General features: G+C 42.3%; 1 protein-coding gene across 1 annotated transcript in view; it reads left to right on the plus strand.

The window, feature by feature from the left end:
• Window positions 1–22,124, plus strand: part of ELAPOR2 (endosome-lysosome associated apoptosis and autophagy regulator family member 2) — a 124,048-nt gene that overhangs the window by 92,464 nt on the left and 9,460 nt on the right. Inside the window, exons 15-19 of the mRNA XM_068276166.1 lie at window positions 2,359–2,532; window positions 5,668–5,857; window positions 10,925–11,018; window positions 16,518–16,619; window positions 19,336–19,462. Coding sequence (XP_068132267.1) covers window positions 2,359–2,532; window positions 5,668–5,857; window positions 10,925–11,018; window positions 16,518–16,619; window positions 19,336–19,462 — 687 coding nt within the window. The remainder of the gene's footprint in view (window positions 1–2,358; window positions 2,533–5,667; window positions 5,858–10,924; window positions 11,019–16,517; window positions 16,620–19,335; window positions 19,463–22,124) is intronic.

Here is a 22,124-nt window from a genome sequence, read left to right on the forward strand (position 1 = left end):
CCTCTTCCCATTCATGTGCATCTCTCTCTTCCCATTCATGTGCAGCCCCCTCTCCCTATTCATGTGCATCTCACTCTTCCCATTCACTTGCAGCCCCCTCTTCCCATTCACTAGCAGCCCCCTCTTCCCATTCCATGTGCAGCCCTCTCTTCCCACCCCATGTGCAGCCCCCTCTTTCCATTCCATGTGCAGCCCCCTCTTCCCATTCCATGTGCAGCCCTCTCTACCCATTCCATGTGCAGCCCCCTCTTCCCATTCCATGTGCAGCCCCCTCTTCCCATTCCATGTGCAGCCACCTCTTCCCATTCCATGTGCAGCTCACTCTTCCCATTCATGTGCAGCCCCCTCTTCCCATTCACGTGCAGCCCCCTTTTCCCTTTCCATGTGCAGCCCCCTCTTCCCATTCATGTGCAGCCCTCTCTTCCCATTCACATGCATCCCCCTTTTCCCATTCCATGTGCAGCACCCTCTTCCATAGGTAACATACATATACAGCATTTTCTCTCTGTAAAGCACACTTTTCTTTGGATAGCAGCTCCCCTCTTCTAGAATACATGCTGCTCCCTGTTTTTAGCTTTCCCCTTCCATTTGCAGATCCTCTTTTATGTGAAGCACCCCCACCTTCCATGTCCAGTCACTTCTTTGAGCAGGAGCTACTCTACTTTGTATTAGCATTCTAGCTGGTAGAAAGAAAGTGCCAGGGTATATTTTTGCATTATTTTACTAAAATATCTTTTCAGCCCCCAGCAAGCACAGACATATGTAAAATAGGTTGTTGCAAATTAACTCGAGTTTTGTAATACTTTTCTTAATTACTGCTTATTCCTATTCATTTGGTAGACGTTAAGATGATTGCAGATGAGATGAGAAAACATTTCCTCAGAGAAAAGTCTGGTAAAATGTTTATTAAAATAGTGCCCTAGTGAGAAAAGATGTCAAGATAAGTTTAGTGCATCAGGACTCATATTTTCAAAACAGTGTTCTTTCAGAAAACACGACTTTAAACATTGTTATTGTTTTTACTTTGTTATTTGCCACATGGATATATGTACTTCAGTTAAAGGGAACCAGAGATGAACGATTCACACAAAATAAACATATCAGTTGATAGCTTGTAAAGAATAAATGCTCTACCTGATTATTTCGCCACTCTGGTGTGCCTTTTTCAGTGTTTTTTTTATCCATTATTGCTCCAGGAAATATCCAATATGGCCGCCGGCTCATACCTGTTCTGCTTCCGGGTTATGAGTTGTTCTGGATGTGCTGTCTATCCTCTATGAGACTATAGACAAGCAGGGCTGCTGCTGCAGCCTTTCATCTGTCTGCTTTCAACTATTATTCTGGCATGCTGTGTGGCTGCCTGTAGGAAGTGTCTCTCATAGAAATGAAACTGCATACAGTAGCTAATGACAGGCTGCACACTGCACACAGATACACTGTTTCAGAGCTTCTTTCTCGGCAGCAGCAGCCCCTCCGATGTCAACAGCTCTGAGTATGAAATCTGATCCAGGAGGTGGCAGGCTTGGGCTTGAAAAGACTCCACAGAAGAGTGACTTAGCTATAATGATTCCAGGTCAAACCTCGACTGAATAGTCGGTGGATTCTTATCACAGTTGATAACAGATAGATTAGACTGAGAAGAATAGAACTAAAAGCAGGGTAGGTGTTTACTGTCATGTTCCCACTGATAAATGTAATAAAATACATGAGGGTGCTTCGTCTCTGGTTCTCTTTAAGCTCTGTTGCAACTTATGACATTCAGTACAATTATTATTTATAGATCCAACATAGATACTGATGAAATCTGAAATGAAAGTACTGAAAAGGTTTAAAAAATTATTCAAAATTGGATTGTGCAATTTTTTGCTTTTGAAAAGGAATATTTCAAATGTGCTAAATCATGTTATGTGTCTGTTTCATATTTTTCTTTTATTATCATCAATTATTATCATTTAATAATAATAATACAATTAGTCAAATAATACTTTTTCAGCAGTTTGCAATTAAAAAAGTACCAAAAAGTAGATGAAACATTTCTATCAAAACTACTTTGAGTATTTTTTGCCTTTTGATTGTCAAGGTGGGGAAATCTCACCTATGAGAGCTTTCAGGAGAAAAAGTTTTATTTATAGAGTTCTTAAACAGAAATAAAATTGAGGGATGATTTAAAATATTTATTAGTATGATGTTAGTATGTTAAACTTATATATTGTTGTTTTTAATGTACTGTATGTTGGCCAAATGAAAATGTTTCATGTTACTGAGTCTACTGTTTCAACGTGAGGTTATTGATCTTTTGGCTCTTTTCTCATTATTTACAGTAAACAATCATAACAGTAGCATTCATTCCTGTTTTAGGATCATTCAGCCTGCTACAGTGACTGCTCCTGGTCTTACAAAAACGAAAACCTTAGTTTAATATACAACTTCAACAGCCTCAGCAGTGTGGCAACCCTGCTGAATGGGCCCAGCTTCACTTCCAAAGGGACAAAATACTTTCACATATTCAACATCAGTCTTTGTGGAAATGGCGTAAGTACTAATGCTAAGCCTAGTATTAATACAGTTAGCTTTTCAAATAAAAATTGAATAAAAGTAACATTAACAAAATGCACCTGTTATTGTGAATACATATTTGACATAGTATTATCTGGGTGGGGCATGTGTAAAATACACTAGTAATGATAAAAGGTTAAAGTAGATCAGAGATAAACTTTTACTCATTGCATAATTGTGTTCTTTTTTTGTTTTGTTTTAATACTCTCATTCCCTATAAACTAAACAAGCCTCACCCACAGCTTTTCAGAGAGCCTTGGCACTCAGTCCCAGGTAGCAAGGGCTTATGGGAGCTCAGTCTGGGCAGGAGGAGGAGGAAGTTACTAGCCAGAGATTTCAGAGGCAGAGGGAAGGGGGAGGAGGAGGGGGAGTGACATTTTCCACAGCCTGAGGGCTGGAGATGCTATTAGCTTGCCTCAGTGTAGTGTGACAAACAAAACATGGCTGCCCTCATTTTATCACAGCAATAAATAATCATAAACTTTTGAAGCTGTTTACAGCTAAATTTGCTGTGTAAACTATCTAAACTTTAGATATATAGACAGGTTACTTGTTATAGTTACTTTTTCATCTCAGATCCGCTTTAACAATTCTTTTGGACTATGAGGGAGATTGTTAAAGCAGAATATTAGCCACATATTTAACCCATTCGCGTTCCGTCGTTTTCACTTGAGCAATGGTCACCTCCCATTCATTAGCCTATAACTTTATCACTACTCATCACAATGAACTGATCTATATCTTGTTTTTTCCGCCACCAATTAGGCTTTCTTTGGGGGGTACATTTTGCTAAGAGCCACTTTACTGTAAATGCATTTTAACAGGAAGAATAAGAAAAAACGGAAAACATTCATTATTTCTCAGTTTTCAGCCATTATAGTTTTAAAATAATACATGCCTCCATAATTAAAACTCACGTTTTGTATTTGCCCATATGTCCCGGTTATTACACCGTTAAAATTATGTCCCTATCACAATGTATGGCGACAATATTTTATTTGGAAATAAAGGTGCATTTTTTCCGTTTTGCATCTATCACTACTTACAAGTTTAAAAAAAAAAATATATAGAAATATTTCATCTTTACATTGATATTTAACCACTTAAGCCCGAAGGGTTGAAATTTTTTTACATCCGAGCAACTTTCACCCCCCATTCATTTGCCAATAACTTTATCACTACTCATCACAATGAATTGATCTATATCTTGTTTTTTTCGCCACCAATTAGGCTTTCTGTGGGTGGTATATTTTGCTAAGAGCCACTTTACTGTAAATGCATTTTAACAGGAAGAATAAGAAAAAAATGGAAAAAATTCATTATTTCTCAGTTTTCAGCAATTATAGTTTTAAAATAATACATGCCTCCATAATTAAAACTCACGTATTGTATTTGCCCATATGCCCCGGGTATTTCACCGTTAAAATTATGTCCCTATCACAATGTATGGCGACAATATTTTATTTGGAAATAAAGGTGCATTTTTTCCGTTTTGCGTCCATCACTGTTTAGAAGCCCATAATTTATTAAATCATATTGATATACTCCTTTGACATGAATATTTAAAAAGTTCAGACCCTTAGGTAACTATTTATGTTTTTTTTTTTTTTATTGTAATTTTTTTTTTTTAATGTAAACTTGTATGTGGGTATTTTTTGGTGTGGGAGGTAAACAGGGTTTTTTTTTTTAATATATTTATATGTTTATTTGTAATTTTTTTTCTTTTTAGGTGCAATTTGCTATTTGGCCACAAGATGGCCAGAATCAAAAAGTCCTGGGAGCGATCGATCTCGCTCCCAGGCAGAAAAAAGGAGCCCAGAGCTCAGAAAAGCCGCAGCGTCTGAAGAGACGCTGTCGGCTTTTCTCCGGGGGGGTCCGATCAGCGAAAGGGATTTATAATCCCTTTCACTGATCGGTGGGCTAACGGGCAGCAGCGGGGGCGCGCACGGGGGGGCCCGCGGGAGCGCGCGCGACCCGCGGGAGTGCGCGCAGCCCAACTGGACGAGAAATCTCGTCCAGTTGGGCTTAAGTGGTTAAAAAGTTTAGACCCTTAGGTAAATATTTACATGTTTTTTTTTTATTTACATGTTTTTTGTTTTTTGTTATATTAAACATTTTATTTGGGTATTTTTGGGAGGGTGGGATGTAAACCATATTTTTTTAATGTAATTGTGTGTTGATTTAAATGTTTTTTACTTTTTGTTGTAGTTTTACTTTTTGGCCACAAGATGGTGGCCATGAGTTTGTTTACATGACGTCACTCTAAGCGTAACACACGCTTAGAGTGACGCATCGGGGAGGGAACCGCCAGAAAAGGCACAGCTTCCGAGAGAAGCTGTCGCTTTTTCAGCGGGGGAGAGGAATCAGTGATCGGGCACCGATTGCCTGGCTAACGAACCGCAGGCCGGGAGCGCGCGTGCAAGCGCGTGATCGGCCGGGGGAGCGCGCGGTAGCGCGCATGGTTCCTGGACGTAGTTTCTACGTCCAGGAACCAAAATAGGTTAAGAAACACTTTTTCCCCCTCTCTTGTATAGTCCTGAAACATTATTATTATTTTGCAATAATGGAAGTATACAGTATGCTAGTGTAGCTGCCTGAAACCAGAACTTATCATTTCCAGACAGGCTCATTCTTTTTGTTCCAGTCTGCCCAGTGCCTTAACTCAAACTTGACTGTCAGATCAGTTTTGGCGGTAAAAGTAGATTGAATTGATAGGCAGGTCTGATCTTTTAAAGGACATCAATACAAGACAGATCAGAGTTGTAGTTTTGATTGATTTCAACCAAGTTTCTGTTAAAAGAGTTCAGTGTAGTAGGATTGGTATATGACCCAGGGAATATCAGTGATAAGGCTGTTACTGGCCTATGCATAGCCAGGTTTGTAATGCCCATAAAGCTCGTGGTGCAGTCTTACAACTATGTATTATGTAGTATTAGGAACACCTAAACAATCAAATCAAGTTATGGTCTATCGGTTATCTTATCGGATTGTAGGCTGTGTGCCTAACATAGGTGCGCATACATGTCCAGAGCACTTAATGTCTGCTTAAACTAAAATATATAATTAGCTAAATGTTTGATTAAAGTTAAATTAGTCTGTTATGTTTTTAAGGGGGAAAGAATGGCCGTGTGCACTGACAACATTACTGATGTCACAGCAAAGGACATGGAAACTGAGCCTGAAGATGCATCCAATTTTGTAAAGACTTTTGTTTGCCAGTCGACTATCATTCCATCTGACAGCAAAGGATTCCGTACAGCATTGTCATCTCAGTCAGTCAGCTTGGCTGATACTTTTATAGGTATGAGAGAGGCAACACTACACGGCTTTTTAACCTCCTTGGCGGTCTGATTCTTTCCAGATTTTAGGGTCTAAAAGCGGTGCAATTTTTTTCCACTCTTTCAGACCCTAAAACCTGAAAAAAATCATTCTGGCAGGGAGATCTGCAGCAAAATAAAAAAAAATGTACCTTCCTGGGCTCCTGTGCTGCAGTTTTCTCTTTGCCCACAAGATGGCGCTAATATACATATAAATGAACTTCTCTATATTTCTCTAATATAGAGAAGTTTGTTTTCAATATTAGCCCCGCCCCCGATGACGTCACGCTGCCACCACCGCTCTGCTGCCACCACCACGGCTGCGCTGCTCCAACTGGCTGCCGGGTCCCTGGAAGAATAGCGGGGACATGGGGGATCCCGGCGGCCAGGGAAAGACCCCACACTGCCGGGGAGAGAGGCTGGGGTCCCGCTGCGCAGCGAGATCGCGCGTGGGACTCCACAACTACAAGTAAAGCTCTGCAATGCCTACCCCGACCTGAGCTCGGGATCACCGCTAATAGCTTCTTTTTTCTACCCCGAGCTCAGGTCGGGAAAACCGGCAAGGAGGTTAAGAGTGAGCTTGGCATACATTGTGTAATAATGTATGACTTTTGTAAGGTTCTTTCTGGTGTGATTGCATTTTATGTTTAGCTCTAAACTCATGCTACTGGTCTGAGCCAACGTATAGGAATGTCTGTAGAAAACATATACCGCATTATGTTTATGAAACTACACAGAAGCTGTTGCCAGATTACTGTTGCAAAAAGCTGTGTGTAAGGCCTGGTGGATGCCCTGCATTCTTTTCAGTCCCTATGCCATAATCTCTACCAAAAAAGCTAATTGCATATGAGCCATTGTGTGGACTAATTACGGAGTGGCCCATTGACTACTTCTCTGGCTGAAAAATAAAAAAATGGGTGCATGCATGTGCCGATCTGTGAATGCACAGATGCTCAAGCAGAACCACCAGGAGGCGCACACTTTCATGCATGTGCTCTGCGGATGAGAGTAGAAAGAAGCTGGCTATTGTAGATAAAAAACACAAATTATATTTAGACATTTATTCCTTTTATCATTAAAGTGAACCCGAGGTGAAAATAAACTGATGTGATAAACAATTGTTTTTATCCTCCTACTCCTAAAAATGACATTTTTTTAAAGTATCCCATGCTTTTATTTTATATTTAAACATTTACAAAGTAGGTTGAATAATTTACTGTCTTTGCTCAGTGGCAGTCTATTAAGCGTCTCAGAGTGAAAATTTGTGAACGATTGACCTTGTCCTATCTCTCCCCTATCCTCAGAAGTTGTATTCTGCCAGGAAATCATTTATGGATATAATTTGCTTAGCAGTGATGTTTACTACTGTAGTAGACAAGGTACCAACAAGACAAGCTGTCACTTCCATGCCTAAAAATTAACTCTTTCAGGTAGCAAAATAAAACAGCCTGGTATTAATATGTTTTGTACTGTACATACACATGTTTATCTCATCATGTCACATATCACCTCAGGTAACCACTTAAGGACCACGCAGTTTTCTTCTGATCGGTGCTGCGTGGACTCTCCAGCCCGCAGCACCGATCAGGAAATAGCCAGGGCGATCAGACTTCCCCCCTTTTTTCCCCACTAGGGGGGTTTCCTGCTGGGGGGGTCTGATCGCCGCCGGCTGCCTGCACTTTCCGGGGGGGGGGCTCTTCAAAGCCCCCCTCCGAAGCGCTTTCCGCCCTCCCCAGCTTTCCCTCCCTCTCCCTGTACCTGTGAGTGGCGCAGGACGGAGTTCCGTCCTGCGCCGGATAGGACAGGCTTCTGCCTATCAGATGCCGGCGATCCCCGGCCAATCAGAGGCCGGGGATCGCCGATCTACGTCACGGCGGCTCGCACGCTGTTCACGGAGACAGTCTCCGTGAACTAGCATGGAAAGGCCGCTCGATCGAGCGGCCGTTTCCATGCTATACCACTAACGACCCGCCGACGCCTATGGGCGTTAGGCGGTCGTTAAGTGGTTATCTTCTCTAAAATTCTTACAATAAAAAGCATACCATTCTATTCATTATGTTCTCCTTGGCCCCTCTGTGCTGTTTCTGCCACTCCCTGCTGCAACCCTGGCTTGTAATTGCCAGTTTTAAGCAGTGTTTACAAACAAAAGACATGGCTGCTAACCAGCTTGTGATAGGCTCAGAGAAGCTGAGTCTGTGACTCATACAGAACCTGCAGGGGGCGTGGAGAGGGTGAGTATAGCTTCTCCCTACCACAAGCAGAGCAGCACATTCTTGCCTGAGCCGACAAAGCTGACAAAGGAAAGAAGATTAGATTAGATAACAGAGATATTACAGGGACTGTGCAACTAGGAAAGGCTGCAGTAATCCAGACCACATTAGAACAGGTATAGGAACTTATAGGATAGAAGAAATAAGGCTGAAAATGTTGTTACAGAGTCTCTTTAAACTTAAATTGTCTTGCTACTGCAGTGTATGGTGACAATATTCGATTTTGAAGTGGGGGTATATTTTTCTCCATTATGTACTGTACTTTTTTTCTTGTAGTACTGCAATGATAGTGAATACAAATTCTAAAGGTAAAAATGAGAATAAAAGGTTTATAGAAAGTGTTATTAATTTTTTTGTTTGTTTTTTTGTAATGTAGAGAGTATGGTCTCAAAAGTGGACAGGTGGTCCCAAAGCTTATTCCTAGCTTTCCCTGGGATCTAGTTGCCCCTCCCCCTTATAGCTTACTCTGGTAATCTAGTGATCCCTACAACTTCTCCTTATATTTTTCCTTGGTAGTCTAGTGGTTCCCAATTATACCAGTCCCTAGTAGTTTAGTGATCCCTACCACCCCCTTATACCTTTCCCTGGTAGTCTAGTGGTCCCCTCTACCCTAAAGGTTTTCTGGTAGCCTAGTGTTCCCCCTTCTCCCCAAAGCTGCGCTGTTCCTCTCATGCAGGGGCGTAGGAATAGACCCTGCAGCCCCTGCAGTTGCAGGGGGGCCCCTAGCAAGTCAGGGGCCCGGAGGAGGAAAGACTGTCACCACCGGCGTACCTACCGGGGATGCGACTGTCTCAGCCGCAGGGGGGCCCTGCCGCCCGGGGCTGCTCTGGGGCCCGCTCACTGTGCGTGGGGGGAGCGCTGCTCTGGACCCCCCAGCAAGGTGCTCAACTGGCCGCAGCGTCTAATAGACGCTGCGCCAGTTCATTCCCCGTAGCTCCGCTCCAGCAGCCTGCATAGTCTCCGGCAGGCAGAGCAGGGCTACGGCAAGATGGCCGCCGAAGAAGCCCTACACTGGAGACTATTTGTGTCTCTAGTACAGGGCTTCGGCAGCCATCTTGCCGTAGCCCTGCACTCTGCCTGTCAGCGCGGGAGATGTGCTGCAGGAGGACTCGGGGAGCTGCGAGCCAGATGCCGGGAGAGGAGAAGACTTCTGTCAGGTAAGTGAATTGGTTTTTTTCACAGGTGCATTTTTTTTTTCTAGTGTCTGCTGCCCACATTGCGATTTTCAGGTGTCTGCTGCCCACATTATGATTTTCTGGTGTCTGCTGCCCACATTACGATTTTCTGGTCACTGCTGCCCACATTGCGATTTTCTGGTCACTGCTGCCCACATTGCGATTTTCTGGTGCCTGCTGCCCACATTGCGATTTTCTGGTGTCTGCTGCCCACATTATGATTTTCTGGTGTCTGCTGCCCACATTATGATTTTCTGGTGTCTGCTGCCCACATTACGATTTTCAGGTGTCTGCTGCCCACATTGCGATTTTCTGATCACTGCTGCCCACATTACGATTTTCAGGTGTCTGCTGCCCACATTACGATTTTCAGGTGTCTGCTGCCCACATTACGATTTTCAGGTGTCTGCTGCCCACATTACGATTTTCAGGTGTCTGCTGCCCACATTACGATTTTCAGGTGTCTGCTGCCCACATTACGATTTTCAGGTGTCTGCTGCCCACATTGCGATTTTCAGGTGTCTGCTGCCCACATTGCGATTTTCTGGTGTCTGCTGCCCACATTACGATTTTCTGGTGTATGCTGCCCACATTAGGATTTTCTGGTGTCTGCTGCCCACATTACGACATTCTGGTGACTGACTGCTGCCCACATTAGGATTTTCTGGTGACTGCTGCCCACATTACGATATTCTGGTGACTGCTGCCCACATTAGGATTTTCTGGTGACTGATGCCCACATTGCAATTTTCTGGTGACTGCTGCCCACATGGCGATTTTCTGGTGACTGCTGCCCACATTGCGATTTTCTGGCCCACATTACGATTTTCTGGTGAACACTGCCCACGTTACGATTGTCTGGTGAATGCTGTCCACGTTACGATTTTCTGGTGAACACTGCCCACGTTACGATTGTCTGGTGAATGCTGTCCACGTTACGATTTTCTGGTGAACGCTGCCCACATTACGATTTTCTGGCCCACATTACGATTTTCTGGTGAACACTGCCCAAGTTACGATTGTCTGGTGAATGCTGTCCATGTTACAATTTTCTGGTGAACTCTGCCCACATTACGATTTTCTGTCCCACATTACGATATTCTGGTGAACGCTGCTCACATTACGATTGTCTGGTGAATGCTGCCCACGTTACAATTTTCTGGTGACTGCTGCTCACGTTACTATTTTCTGGTGACTGGTGCTGCCCACTTTACAATTAATTTACAGTGAAACGCTGCCCCATTACGATTATTTGGCACCTATGGGTGGGGCCCCATCCAAATATTCGCAGGGGGGCCCAGTGATTTCTAGTTACGCCCCTGCTCTCATGCGTTCTACTCGCCCTCTTATTTCCTTCTTCTTTCCTTTACTCTCTCTTTACCTCTCAGAGTACTACATTTTTACACTTGGTTAAGCTGTGCATACTTGCTTTGGACTCAGCATCCCATACTCATGCCTCTGGGCAGTCAGATTGCGCCTGCTCATTCTAGCTGTCTTGAATGTGTATAACCACTTTTGACATATAAAAGATGTTTACTCCCATCTTATTCTGTCAATCAATCAATCAATCATCTTTTCATATAAATCTATTATTTTGTTTATGCAGGTGCCACAACCAACCAGAGTCTGGGAGGAATCAGCATTTTATCAGGTGTGTTTCCTATCCAGGAAAAGATGCCAGATATCAATTTCTTTTACAAGTGAGTGTTTTTTTTTAATTTTTAAAATTTAATTTAAAACTGATCTAGTCTACCACGGCATCGGCCCCTTTTATATCAAAGTATCACACTAAGTGTCCAGCACTTTGACCACCACCAACCCCATACTCTGCCGCTGCACCATATAATGTAAACATTATGTGGGTGCATTTGGGCTCCCCACAGCCTGCTCCTTTGCCAGATCTAGTCCAGCGTGGTGTCAGGTTATTTAGATCAAAGTGTCGGACTTATTCAATGATCCAATAGCACCATACTGTGCCACCTTATAACATATTTATGCTGGCACACGTGCAATGGAGGCAGAGCTACAGGGGAACACTGATGCAGGGCTGTCTCCTACCGAATCCCCGCCATTCAGCACACAGAGATCACCCCTGTCCTCCCCCACACTGCAGAAAGAAAGTAAGTGCTGGGGGGATGGAGACATAGGTGATAGCAAAACAGGAGTGGAAAGGTTTTTCTAACCTTTGAAAAACTGAGAAATTAAAAAAAAAACTTAAGATAATGTCACTGGAAAATAAACCCAACGTTCCTTCAAACAGAAGAAATAATATATTAATAATCCAGTTCCAGCGCAGTGTTGGACGCAGCAGCTGGGAAAACTGAGTCTGTCCAGCGCTAACATTAAATGTTCTGTGTGTCTAATAAACAAGCCAGGTTCTACATGCAGCACATGTCAAGAAGAAGATTTGTATATTCTTGTTATGTTTAAATATGGACTGGATATTAAATAACTATAGTATTTGTAATAACTGTTTCCTCCAAACATTATCCACAGTTAAAAAAAAAAAAACATAAATAAAATTTAAAAATGAATTGACATAACCAATATAGCCTGATGATTTTTATATTTAATGCTTTGTGGAATTCTCTTTTAAATGGCTTCCTCAAAACATGACCATAGGCTGTGGTACAGGCAGTAAGTTGTGAGCCTTGTTTTGGGACAGTTAGTGACATGAGTTCTACACTGTAATAAATATTTGTTGGTTGCTGTGGGTAACAACACTACACTTTTGTTCGGCACCATATCCCAGAACGTGTGATAACTTGACACTCATCACAGTAACAGCACAGGAAATAGAACTGCTTAGACATCGTCAAAGGTTAAGGTGTTTATTCAGAAAACAGATATACAGATATGTTCAGCAGCAATCTTCGTTACATGTTTCGTTACCTCAGCAAAGCAATCGGTCTGTCTTAAGCGTTGCGGCTCTTGGTCCATCCCTTGTGAATGGTAACCAGGCTTTATCTTATGAAATCTATGAAACGTTGCACTTAGGCCTATATACAGCATACAGGTAGATGACTAGAAGTAAAATGAAAGTAGAAGTGAATTCTGAGGCTAGAAGGTGGAAACTGGAAGTGGGCTCTGGAGCCTGTGTTGGCTATTTTATACTAGCCACTAAAGAGTTAAATGTGACATCACCCAGCAGGGATGGATCAATAACCCATCGCCTGCTATTGGCTGATAAGAACACGTCATAGCATGACAAGCACAGTCTTTACTGCGCATGCACTGGAAAATTCCATTTTACAATGACCTGTTCCCTTATTCTTAGGAGAACATTGTTTTCTGTTCCCTGGCTATTGTTTACATTTAGTAAATATGAAAACACTCGATGTTTACCCCACAAGGCCTGGAAGTCTGTACATTGAGCTAGATATCTATTCTACGACCTTGTGGAGCCGGAGCAATGAACATAGTGCTTCCAGAAATGCCTCTATTTCTTTCTAAGAGAAATTCTCCTTAAAGCGGTATCGTCACCATAAAAATCAAATTTCAACAGCAACTGGTCTGAGTCTATTAAGTGATAAAGATGCTAATCCTGCATTCAAAGCTTTCAAAACTTTTTCTGCTGTTATGATTTGGAGTTATCACATACTTAACCACCCTGGCGTCCTATTAAGATCGCCAGGGCGGCTGCGGGAGGGTTTTTTTTAAATAAAAAAAAAACTATTTCATGCAGCCAATTGAAAGTTGGCTGCATGAAAGGCCACTAGATGGCGCTACCGGAGGCGTTCTTCTGATCGCCTCCGGCGGCCAAAAGTAACACGGAAGGCCGCAATGAGCGGCCTTCCGTGTTTTGCTTACTTCGTCGCCATGGCGACGAGCGGAGTGACGTCATGGACGTCAGCCGACGTCCTGACGTCAGCCGCCTCCGATCCAGCCCTAAGCGCTGGCCGGAACTATTTGTTCCGGCTGCGCAGGGCTCAGGCGGCTGGGGGGACCCTCTTTCGCCGCTGCTCGCGGCGGATCGCCGCAGAGCGGCAGCGATCAGGCAGCACACGCGGCTGGCAAAGTGCCGGCTGCATGTGCTGCACTTTATTTGAACAAAATCGGCCCAGCAGGGCCTGAGCGGCACCCTCTGGCGGTACTGGACGAGCTCAGCTCGTCCAAACCGCTAAGGTGGTTAAGGAGCACTGGCCCTTTAGTAGTCCGTGCCAAAGAATTGCATGCTGGGGGTCCTTTTTATCTATAATGTATTCCTCCTCTTTCCTTTATTTCCCTGCCAACTGCTTATCTGAAACCTAATCCCCTACTCACTTGTGTTTACAAGCAAGGCTGAGGCGACTCAGCGATGGGAGGAGACAAGAAAAAAAGTAAAGGGCAGAAATGACATCACGAGTTAGCCTTAACTGTGGGCAAAAGACATGGCCCCCACCACTAACAGAATTCTCGTCATTTACTATATAACATTCACTGAAATCAAAACATGGACAGTATAATACATGTGTTATGTAAGTAGATCAAGTATTTATCTACTTATATATGTGTTTTTTTTCCCCTGGCATAGTATGGCTGATCCTACTGCTTTAAAGAGAGACACTCTGCAAAGCAAGTCCTTTTACTAAACAAGTTATGTAATGTGACTGAGGCCTCCGAATTCAAGCATATCATACTTAAATTCTAACATACACCATAGACCACTGTAGAAGATGTATTGTCAGTACAAAAAATGCAAACTGTCAAAATAAAAGTGCACAACAAGTAATCATGAAACAATAGGCCCACAATGCAAAAATGATGCTAGCTTCTATGCCAAACCAATATAAGGTAGGTGAGGTCTACAGCATGCCAGGAGTTAAAAATAAAGTCCAATAATTTATGTAAACATCTAGAAGACCAGACTAATGGCTAATGTTTTTCTGACTGCACATGTGTCCTTAAAGGAGTTCTTTCGCAAAAAAAAGTAGGCAGTTAAAAAATGTGACAGATGACAGGTTTTGGGCCAGTCCATCTTTTTAAGGGGGATTCTCAGGGCTTTCTTTGTTTTCAACAGCATTTCCTGAACAACAGTTGCAAAATTTAACTGACATAATAGTGTGCAAGTGATTAGGGAGGCCGGCTGGTATCTTGCTATTTTGGCAGGTAAACTGTTGTTCAGGAAATGCTGTTGAAACCAAAGAAAGCCCTGAGAATCCCCCTTAAAAAGATGGACTGGCCCAAAACCTGTCATCTGTCACATTTTTTAACTGCCTACTTTTTTCGCGAAAGAACCCCTTTAATAACAGCCAAAGATTCTGGATGTTTAAATAAACTATTGGGATCTATTTTCAGCTCCCAATGGCCCGTATTTTATTCCACTAATCTCCTATGTTTGATCCAAGTAGATATTTTCAAACCATTTCAATGAAATACATTTAAAGCTCCCACCATGCAAAAATATACGCAAAATACTGTAAGTTTGGTATCACTTTTTCCCTATTTTTAAGTACTGTTTTAATTGCTAAGTGCTAAAAAGTTATTTTTAATATATGATGAAAAATTATATCTTTGGAGAAAACTCAAGAGAAAAAGTTAATTGGATAAGGGCTAATGTGCTGCAGACTTCATCTACTGTGCATTGCTGGGGTCTAGTGGTTGGCATAGTCTTGTTCCAGTGGTAGAGGTTGAGCAGTGTCCTTCTTGTGTATTACATTTGGCTAAAACAGTGAAATGAAAGGTCATATGAAGATATTTTGCAATAGTTTTGTAGCTGGAATTCACAAGGTTTTTTTGTACATTTTAGTTTTAGTTTTTAAGTATCCAGACAGTGCTTACATGACCTAATATGGAAACTCTTTCTTGCAGCAGTCTTAGGCCAGGTACCTTGGCAAACAAACAAACACAGAACACTTATATCGCACTTTTCTCCTGACGAACTCAAAGCGCCAGAGCTACAGCCACTAGGACGCGCTCTATAGGCAGTAGCAGTGTTAGGGAGACTTGCCCAAGGTCTCCTACTGAATAGGTGCTGGCTTACTGAACAGGCAGAGCCAAGATTCGAACCCTGGTCTCCTGTGTCAGAGGCACAGGCTTCCTGGCTTCTTCCTCCCCTCCGCTCGTGAACCGCATAATGACGCCCGGCAGAAGGGAGGGGAACAGAGGAGGAAGAATCCAGGAAATCTGTGCATGCGCAGAGAGGACACGCAGGCTTCCTGTTCCGAGGGTCACAGCACGACTTTTGACAGTGTATATTTAAATGCATACCCACAGCTACTGCTCGGGGTCCCTTTAACTATGAAGTGGTCTGTGCCGTGCCACCATTACTTCTCCACTTCTCATGCAATAGAAAACAAGTAGACTGTAAACAAAGGTCTCTTGTTCCACAAATCATCATTTCCTTTGTCACGTGTGAAAAGTCAAACAACCACTTTTAAGCTTTTAGACACTACAATGACCAGTGATTATCCTCTGATTTAGATCATAGTTAAACATAGCTGTAATATGATTTACACAAATTCTGAGACATTATATTGCCTTACATTTACAATAAATCTGGACAACTGAATGAGTTTTGTATCATTAAAACATTTGATGTTGCATGTATGTAGCTGCCTGTTCCATCAGCTTGCAAGCAAACAGGATTGAAGCCCAACGAAGGCTTTACAGCCAAAAGCTCGCTTAAGCTGGCCACTAATGTCCAATTTCTAGCGAAAAATAGTTAGAGCGATCAGAAATTCTGATCGGATTGGTTGTAAATAATCTCCATTGATGGACACAATCGATTATGAACGAGTGAAAAAAATGTCGCCCGAATGAAATTTCGTCGAAAATTTGGATTTTCTTGGTGGTCGTGATAGATAGGAAGCAATGATTGGTTAGTTAATGGTGTAGTGAACGATTTTTCGTCCGATCAGAATTTCTGATTGCTCGAACGATTTTTCGCTAGTAATTGGACCGTTAGTGGCCAGCTTTAGGCTCCCTGCACACTGCAAATCCGTATTCCGTTTCCGATTCCGATTCCGTTTCCGATTTTCCTTGAATACATTCAACAGAAAAACGGATCAAAAAACGCAGCATGCAGTTAAGATTAAAAATCTGAATCGGAATCGGATGTAAAAACAGATTAAAAAGCGGAATCGGAATCTGAAATGCATGCAGTGTGCAAGAGGCCTAACTCTTATTCTTTTTAGTTAGCCAATAAATGGTATCATCCTAATACAAAACTTCTTGATTAAAACATTTGCTTTATTGTGCATGGTATGTTTTCTTTGTAGATCATCTGCAGCTACATCTTCATGTGAAAAAGGAAGAGCTACAGTGTTATCTATGAGGTGTAACCCTATGAAACTTGGTCAGGGTGATATTTCTGTGCCCAGGTAATTCCCTTCATAAACACCTTTTCAGTTTTCCTGATATTTTGCTTCAAGGATCCCAGAAATGACCATGACTGGTACAGGTAGTGTACGAGGAAAAAGCCCGCTCTTTACACACCTCATGGCTCTATGGATTGAGGTGTAAGTGGTTTTTATTGATATATTTCCATCTTTTATGTATGTTAATGTGTGTATTTGTTTTCTAATGTTGTTAAATAATTGATTCCTTAAAGAAAATCTGTACTCTAATATTCTTACAATAAAAAGCATACCATTCTATTCATTATTTTCTCCTGTGCCCCTCTGTGCTGTTTCTGCCACTCTCTGCTGCAATCCTGGCTTGTAATTAACAGTTTTAGGCAGTGTTTACAAACAAACTAACCAGCTTCTAATAGGCTCAGATAAGCATAGTGTGTGAGTCATTCAGAGTATGCAGGGGGCCTGCAGAGGGTGTGTAACGCTTCTACCAATCACAAGCAGCCCTGCACATTCCACACAATCAAGCTTTAGCCTGACAAACAGGACAGAGGAAAGATACATTGATTTATTACAGAGACAGTGCAGTTAGGAAAGACTGCAGTAAGCCAGAGCAGATTAGAACAGGCATAGGAACTTATAGGATAGAAGAACTAAGGCTGAAAAATTTGTTACAGAGTCTCTTTAAACTTGTTCCCTCACTTACATGTGCGGGGGGAGTGGTTTAGCAAATATAAATGTTTGTTTTACACATTTGTATTTAGTCTATCAGTGGCGTAGCTAAGGAGCTGTGGGCCCCGATGCAAGTTTTACAATCGGGCCCCCAAAGCACTCTATACATAACAATTGATACAGCACACCAAAACCTGCCAATGGCAACTACAGTGCCTGAGGTGGAAGAAGGGGATGGGGAACAGTTTGTTAATAAGTACCACTATTCAAAGTATCTAGAGAAGTGATTATTATGAGCACAGGACCTATAGAGAGCTAATACTGTAGTTGAGGAAGGGCCCTTTGGGGCCCCTCTGGCCCAAGGGTCCCGATGCGGTCGCTACCTCTGCAACCCCTATTGCTACGCCCCTGCAGGCTATTACTAAGGCCTGTATCTAGGCCCAAGACTTGTAAGCCTTTTTCACCAATGTTTTAAATATTCAAAAAACGAAGATTTTTTTTTTAATTGAAGGTGTGTTGCAGACTTCCCTTTCTTTATGAAATGACCAGTACAAGCATACACAGTAGTAGTAGTAGTAGTGTATGTACCAAAGTAGTCTGTGGTGTATTTTCATATGGCCAGTGATTATCATCATGTCATTTCATTTTTAGATTTTTTTTTACTTGCTTAGTGCTGAAAATGTATTTAGTGGATAAGGTGAAAAAACACCTCCTGCGAGAGAACTCAGGAGACAAGTTAAGAACATAGTGTAAATTCATTTGTTGCCCTCCTCATCTATTTCTCCATCTTTTTATATGGTTATATGTGGCTTTTGTTGACAGGTGGCTTCCTCTCCTTCTTATATGCTCAAACCACATGTTTATTTATGTATTCTATCAATTCTGTTAAAGCCTTGGTATTATTCTTATGCCACATATAACCATATAAAAAGATGGGGGAATAGATGAGGAGGGCAACAATTGAATTGACACTATGTTCTTAAAGTGAACCTAAAGTCAGGAAGAAAAAAATGAGTTTAACTCACCTGGGGCTTCCCTCAGCCCCCTGAAGCTGATCGGTGCCCACGCGGACTCCATCAGATGTCCCTGGACCGGCCGGCGACGACTTCCGGTTTCGCCGTCACCGGCCGACAGGCTGGGAACGCGAGTAATTCTTCGCGTTCCCAGACAGAATATCGCCCCAGCATAGGGAGGCCGCAATAGCAGCATAGGGGGCGCTATTTTGGCTGGGAACGCGAAGAATCACTCGCGTTCACAGCCTGTCGGCCGGTGACGGCGAAACCGGAAGTCGCTGCCGGCCGGTCCAGGGACATCTGATGGAGTCAGCGTGGGCACCGATCAGCTTCAAGGGGCTGAGGGAAGCCCCAGGTGAGTTAAACTCATTTTTTTTTCCTGACTTTAGGTTCACTTTAACTTGTCTCCTGAGTTCTCTTGCAGGAAGCTTTTTTTCACCTTATCTACTAAATACATTTTCAGCACCAAGCAAGTAAAAAAAATCTAAAAATGAATTTTAGAAAGCAGTATCAACATAAGAGAATTTTGGACAACTTACATGGAGAACTTTTTTTTGTGCCCTGGCAACTAAAAAGGTATCTTATTGATAAGGTGTAAAAATATCTCCTATGAGAAAACTCAGAAGAAGAATTCACTGAATCATGGACTGTATTTGAGGAGATTCGAAATAATACTTATTAAACTTGGCAACTGCTAGTGACATGGCAAATGATCAAATACAATCAGCATTTTTCAAAATCCTCATTGCTGGATTTAGCTGATAGATGAACAAAGAAAGGGATAAAAGCCCCAATGGTCAAATTAAAACATTTTTAAGTGAAGATACACAACATTTTCTTCCCACCGTTAATGTGCATTACCAGATGCAGAATGAACATTATGTTTCTTCTCTGTGGTGTATTAAATAATTTATTTTAATTAATTATACTTTAATAATAACTATAATAATTATAATGACTATAATTATTGCATGAACAGCAGAGGCAATGTATTGTGCTATTACAGGTAAATATACATTTTAGAAATTGTATGAATAATATATTTTTTTCTTTTACAGAGCATGCCCTGCAGGCACATGTGATGGATGCAACTTCTACTTTCTTTGGGAGACAGCAGAAGCTTGTCCTCTCTGTACAGAAAATGACTTTCAAAAGTTAGAAGGCGCTTGTAGAAAAGGGCAACAGGTACAGTTTCTTAAAGCAACCTAAAAAAGACATCATATACTTACCTAAAGAGACTTAAGGCTCTGGATCCCATAGAGCAGGCCTGGGCAAACTTTGCGCGGCCCGGGCTGCATTCTGCGGACCGCGGGCTGCATTCCTAACATTCCTGGCCTCCTCCTCCTCTCTTTTCCCCCTCCCTCCCTACAGAGTTGCAAGCGGGCGATTAGCTGGGGTTATCTCACCTACTCATCGCTTTTTGGGTCGTGTCTCTTTGGTAACCAGCCGTCATGTGACACCTGTCGCACATGCCAACGTATCAAATGCCAGCATATAATACGCTGGCACATCTCAACGTCGTGTCATGTTACTCTCTGGTACCATGGAGATGCGACACAGGAAGCGGTGAGTAGGTGAGTTAATCCCTGCTAATCGCGACTACACAGGGAGGGAGGGAGGGGGAAAGAGAAGAATCCGTCCACCTATCGGCAGCAAACTACTGGACAAGTTATGGCCCACAGGCTGTAGTTTGCCTAGCACTGCCATAGAGTCTCCCCTGAACCCTTTCCCTGCTCTCATTCCACTGCTGTCAACTGGGGAAGTTATTTGACCGGCTCAGTTGAATAATTCTTCAGGACCCCTCGTCCAGGCTTTGGAAGTACTCACGTCTCCGAGTACTTCTGAAGACGAGTGGATCCAAAGACGCAAATTTTGAATGGGGGACAACGATGGAACGAGAGCACAGAGAGAGGACCGGGAAAGTCTTGAACAGACAGCATGATTTGAGGCAGCTTACAAACACAGGAGATCTAAGGTTAGATCTTCAAGATGTTTAAAACAACCTGTCTGCTGAGTTCCTTCCAAAATTGTTAGCAGGCTTACCCTAAGGCCCTGTTCACATTAGCAAACACGGACGGCTGTGCGTTCGGAACGCAACACATATGAATGCACACCATCCGTGTTTGTATGCATTGCGTGGCTGATCCCATTCACTTCAGCCGCACGTTTCTGGAAAAAATGCGTGCAGCATGCGTTCCTGGTCCGCACTGGTCCGGAACGCATGCAGTGTGAACATCACTCTATGCACTGTCTGATGTCGTGCGTGTCGGCCTCCCGCACGCGTTCCCGAAACGCAGATGGAAACGCGTGCAGTGTGAACGGGCCTTAAAGCAGATGCTATTTTGAAGGCAAAGGATGGTGATCCCAAATATTGATTTTATTTAGATTCATCTTCGGTTTGTTTCCTTGTTCACTTTGCAATTGTAAAAAATTAACTAAGAACACATGTATTTGTGAAAGCATTCTTTGTTTCCAGCATTTTTTACACTTGCCTAAATATTGTGCACAGTACTGTACATGTATGATTAGTACTGAATGGAAGCTGAAGAAAAGAGAGTAAATCTAATGAATGCTTGACTTAAAGGAATACTATCGATTCACATATTTTTTTCAGTTGACACAGGAATTGTTTGGGAAGTGCTGCTAAGTACTGGTGTATACATTTTAGTAGCAACTTCATTGTTTACTATTAGCAAAATACTTTCAAACTTTACTGACGCCAAAACTGACGGCTGACTGAGCCATGAGGAGAGGGGACATTCCCCTCACACTTGATCAGTTAACTCTATGTGTAGCTCTGTGTGTGACAGAGAGAAAGCTCTGCAGCTTCTGTGTCCTGTGCTTCTGACTGACCTGTCTGAAGAGAGCAGAGGAAATGTAACTAATGGTCACAGCTTTTCATACTGTTTTTGCTTTCAGAGTTTGATATGTTTGTTATTTGCTTTCTGTAGTCTGATATGCAACTCTGGCTGTGCATTGAAGCAGATACCCCTTCTGCAATTTATTTGTCCCAATATAGCTAAATCCTACCCTTAATAAATTACAGCTTTTGTCTCTGATATTTAACATGAAAAGTAGGAAAATGTTTACACAGCTACTTAGACATTATTTGTACATTGTAATTTTAGAACACTTGGGTATCGATAGTATTCCTTTAAATCACTACAGGACCACAGGCTTACACCCCCTAGTGACCAGGCAATTTTTTTTTACGATTCAGCACTGTGCAGCTTTAACAGTGTATTGCAAGCCATACAACTTAGCACCCAAATGAATCTTACCTCCTTTTCTTCTCACCAACAGAGCTTTCTGTTGTTGGTATCTGATTGCTGCTGCCATTTGGTTTTTTTTTGTCTTTTTTTAATTAATTTAACCATTTCAGCCCATGGGTATTTGTCACCTTATACATCAGAGCAATTTTCACCCCCCATTCATACGTCAATAACTTTATCAGTAATTATCACAATGACTTGATCTATACCTTGTTTTTTCCGCCACCAATTAGGTTTTCTTTGGGTGGAACATTTTGCTAAGAATTATTTTTTTCTAAATGCATTTTCACAGGAATATTAAGAAAAAATGGAAAAAAATCATTATTTCTCAGTTTTCGGTCATTATAGCTTTAAAATAATACATGCTACCATAATTAAAACCCATGTATTTTATTTGCCCATTGTCCCAGTTATTACACCATTTACAGGGGCGTAGCAATAGGGGGTGCAGCGGTAGCGACCGCATCGGGGCCCTTGGGCCAGAGGGGCCCCGAAGGGCCCTCCCTCAACTACAGTATTAGCTCTCTATTGGTCCTGTGCTCATAATAATCACTTCTATATATACATTGAGTAGT

This window comes from Hyperolius riggenbachi, chromosome 3 (assembly GCF_040937935.1).
Source record: "Hyperolius riggenbachi isolate aHypRig1 chromosome 3, aHypRig1.pri, whole genome shotgun sequence".
In the NCBI taxonomy this organism is placed as follows: Eukaryota; Metazoa; Chordata; class Amphibia; order Anura; family Hyperoliidae; genus Hyperolius; species Hyperolius riggenbachi.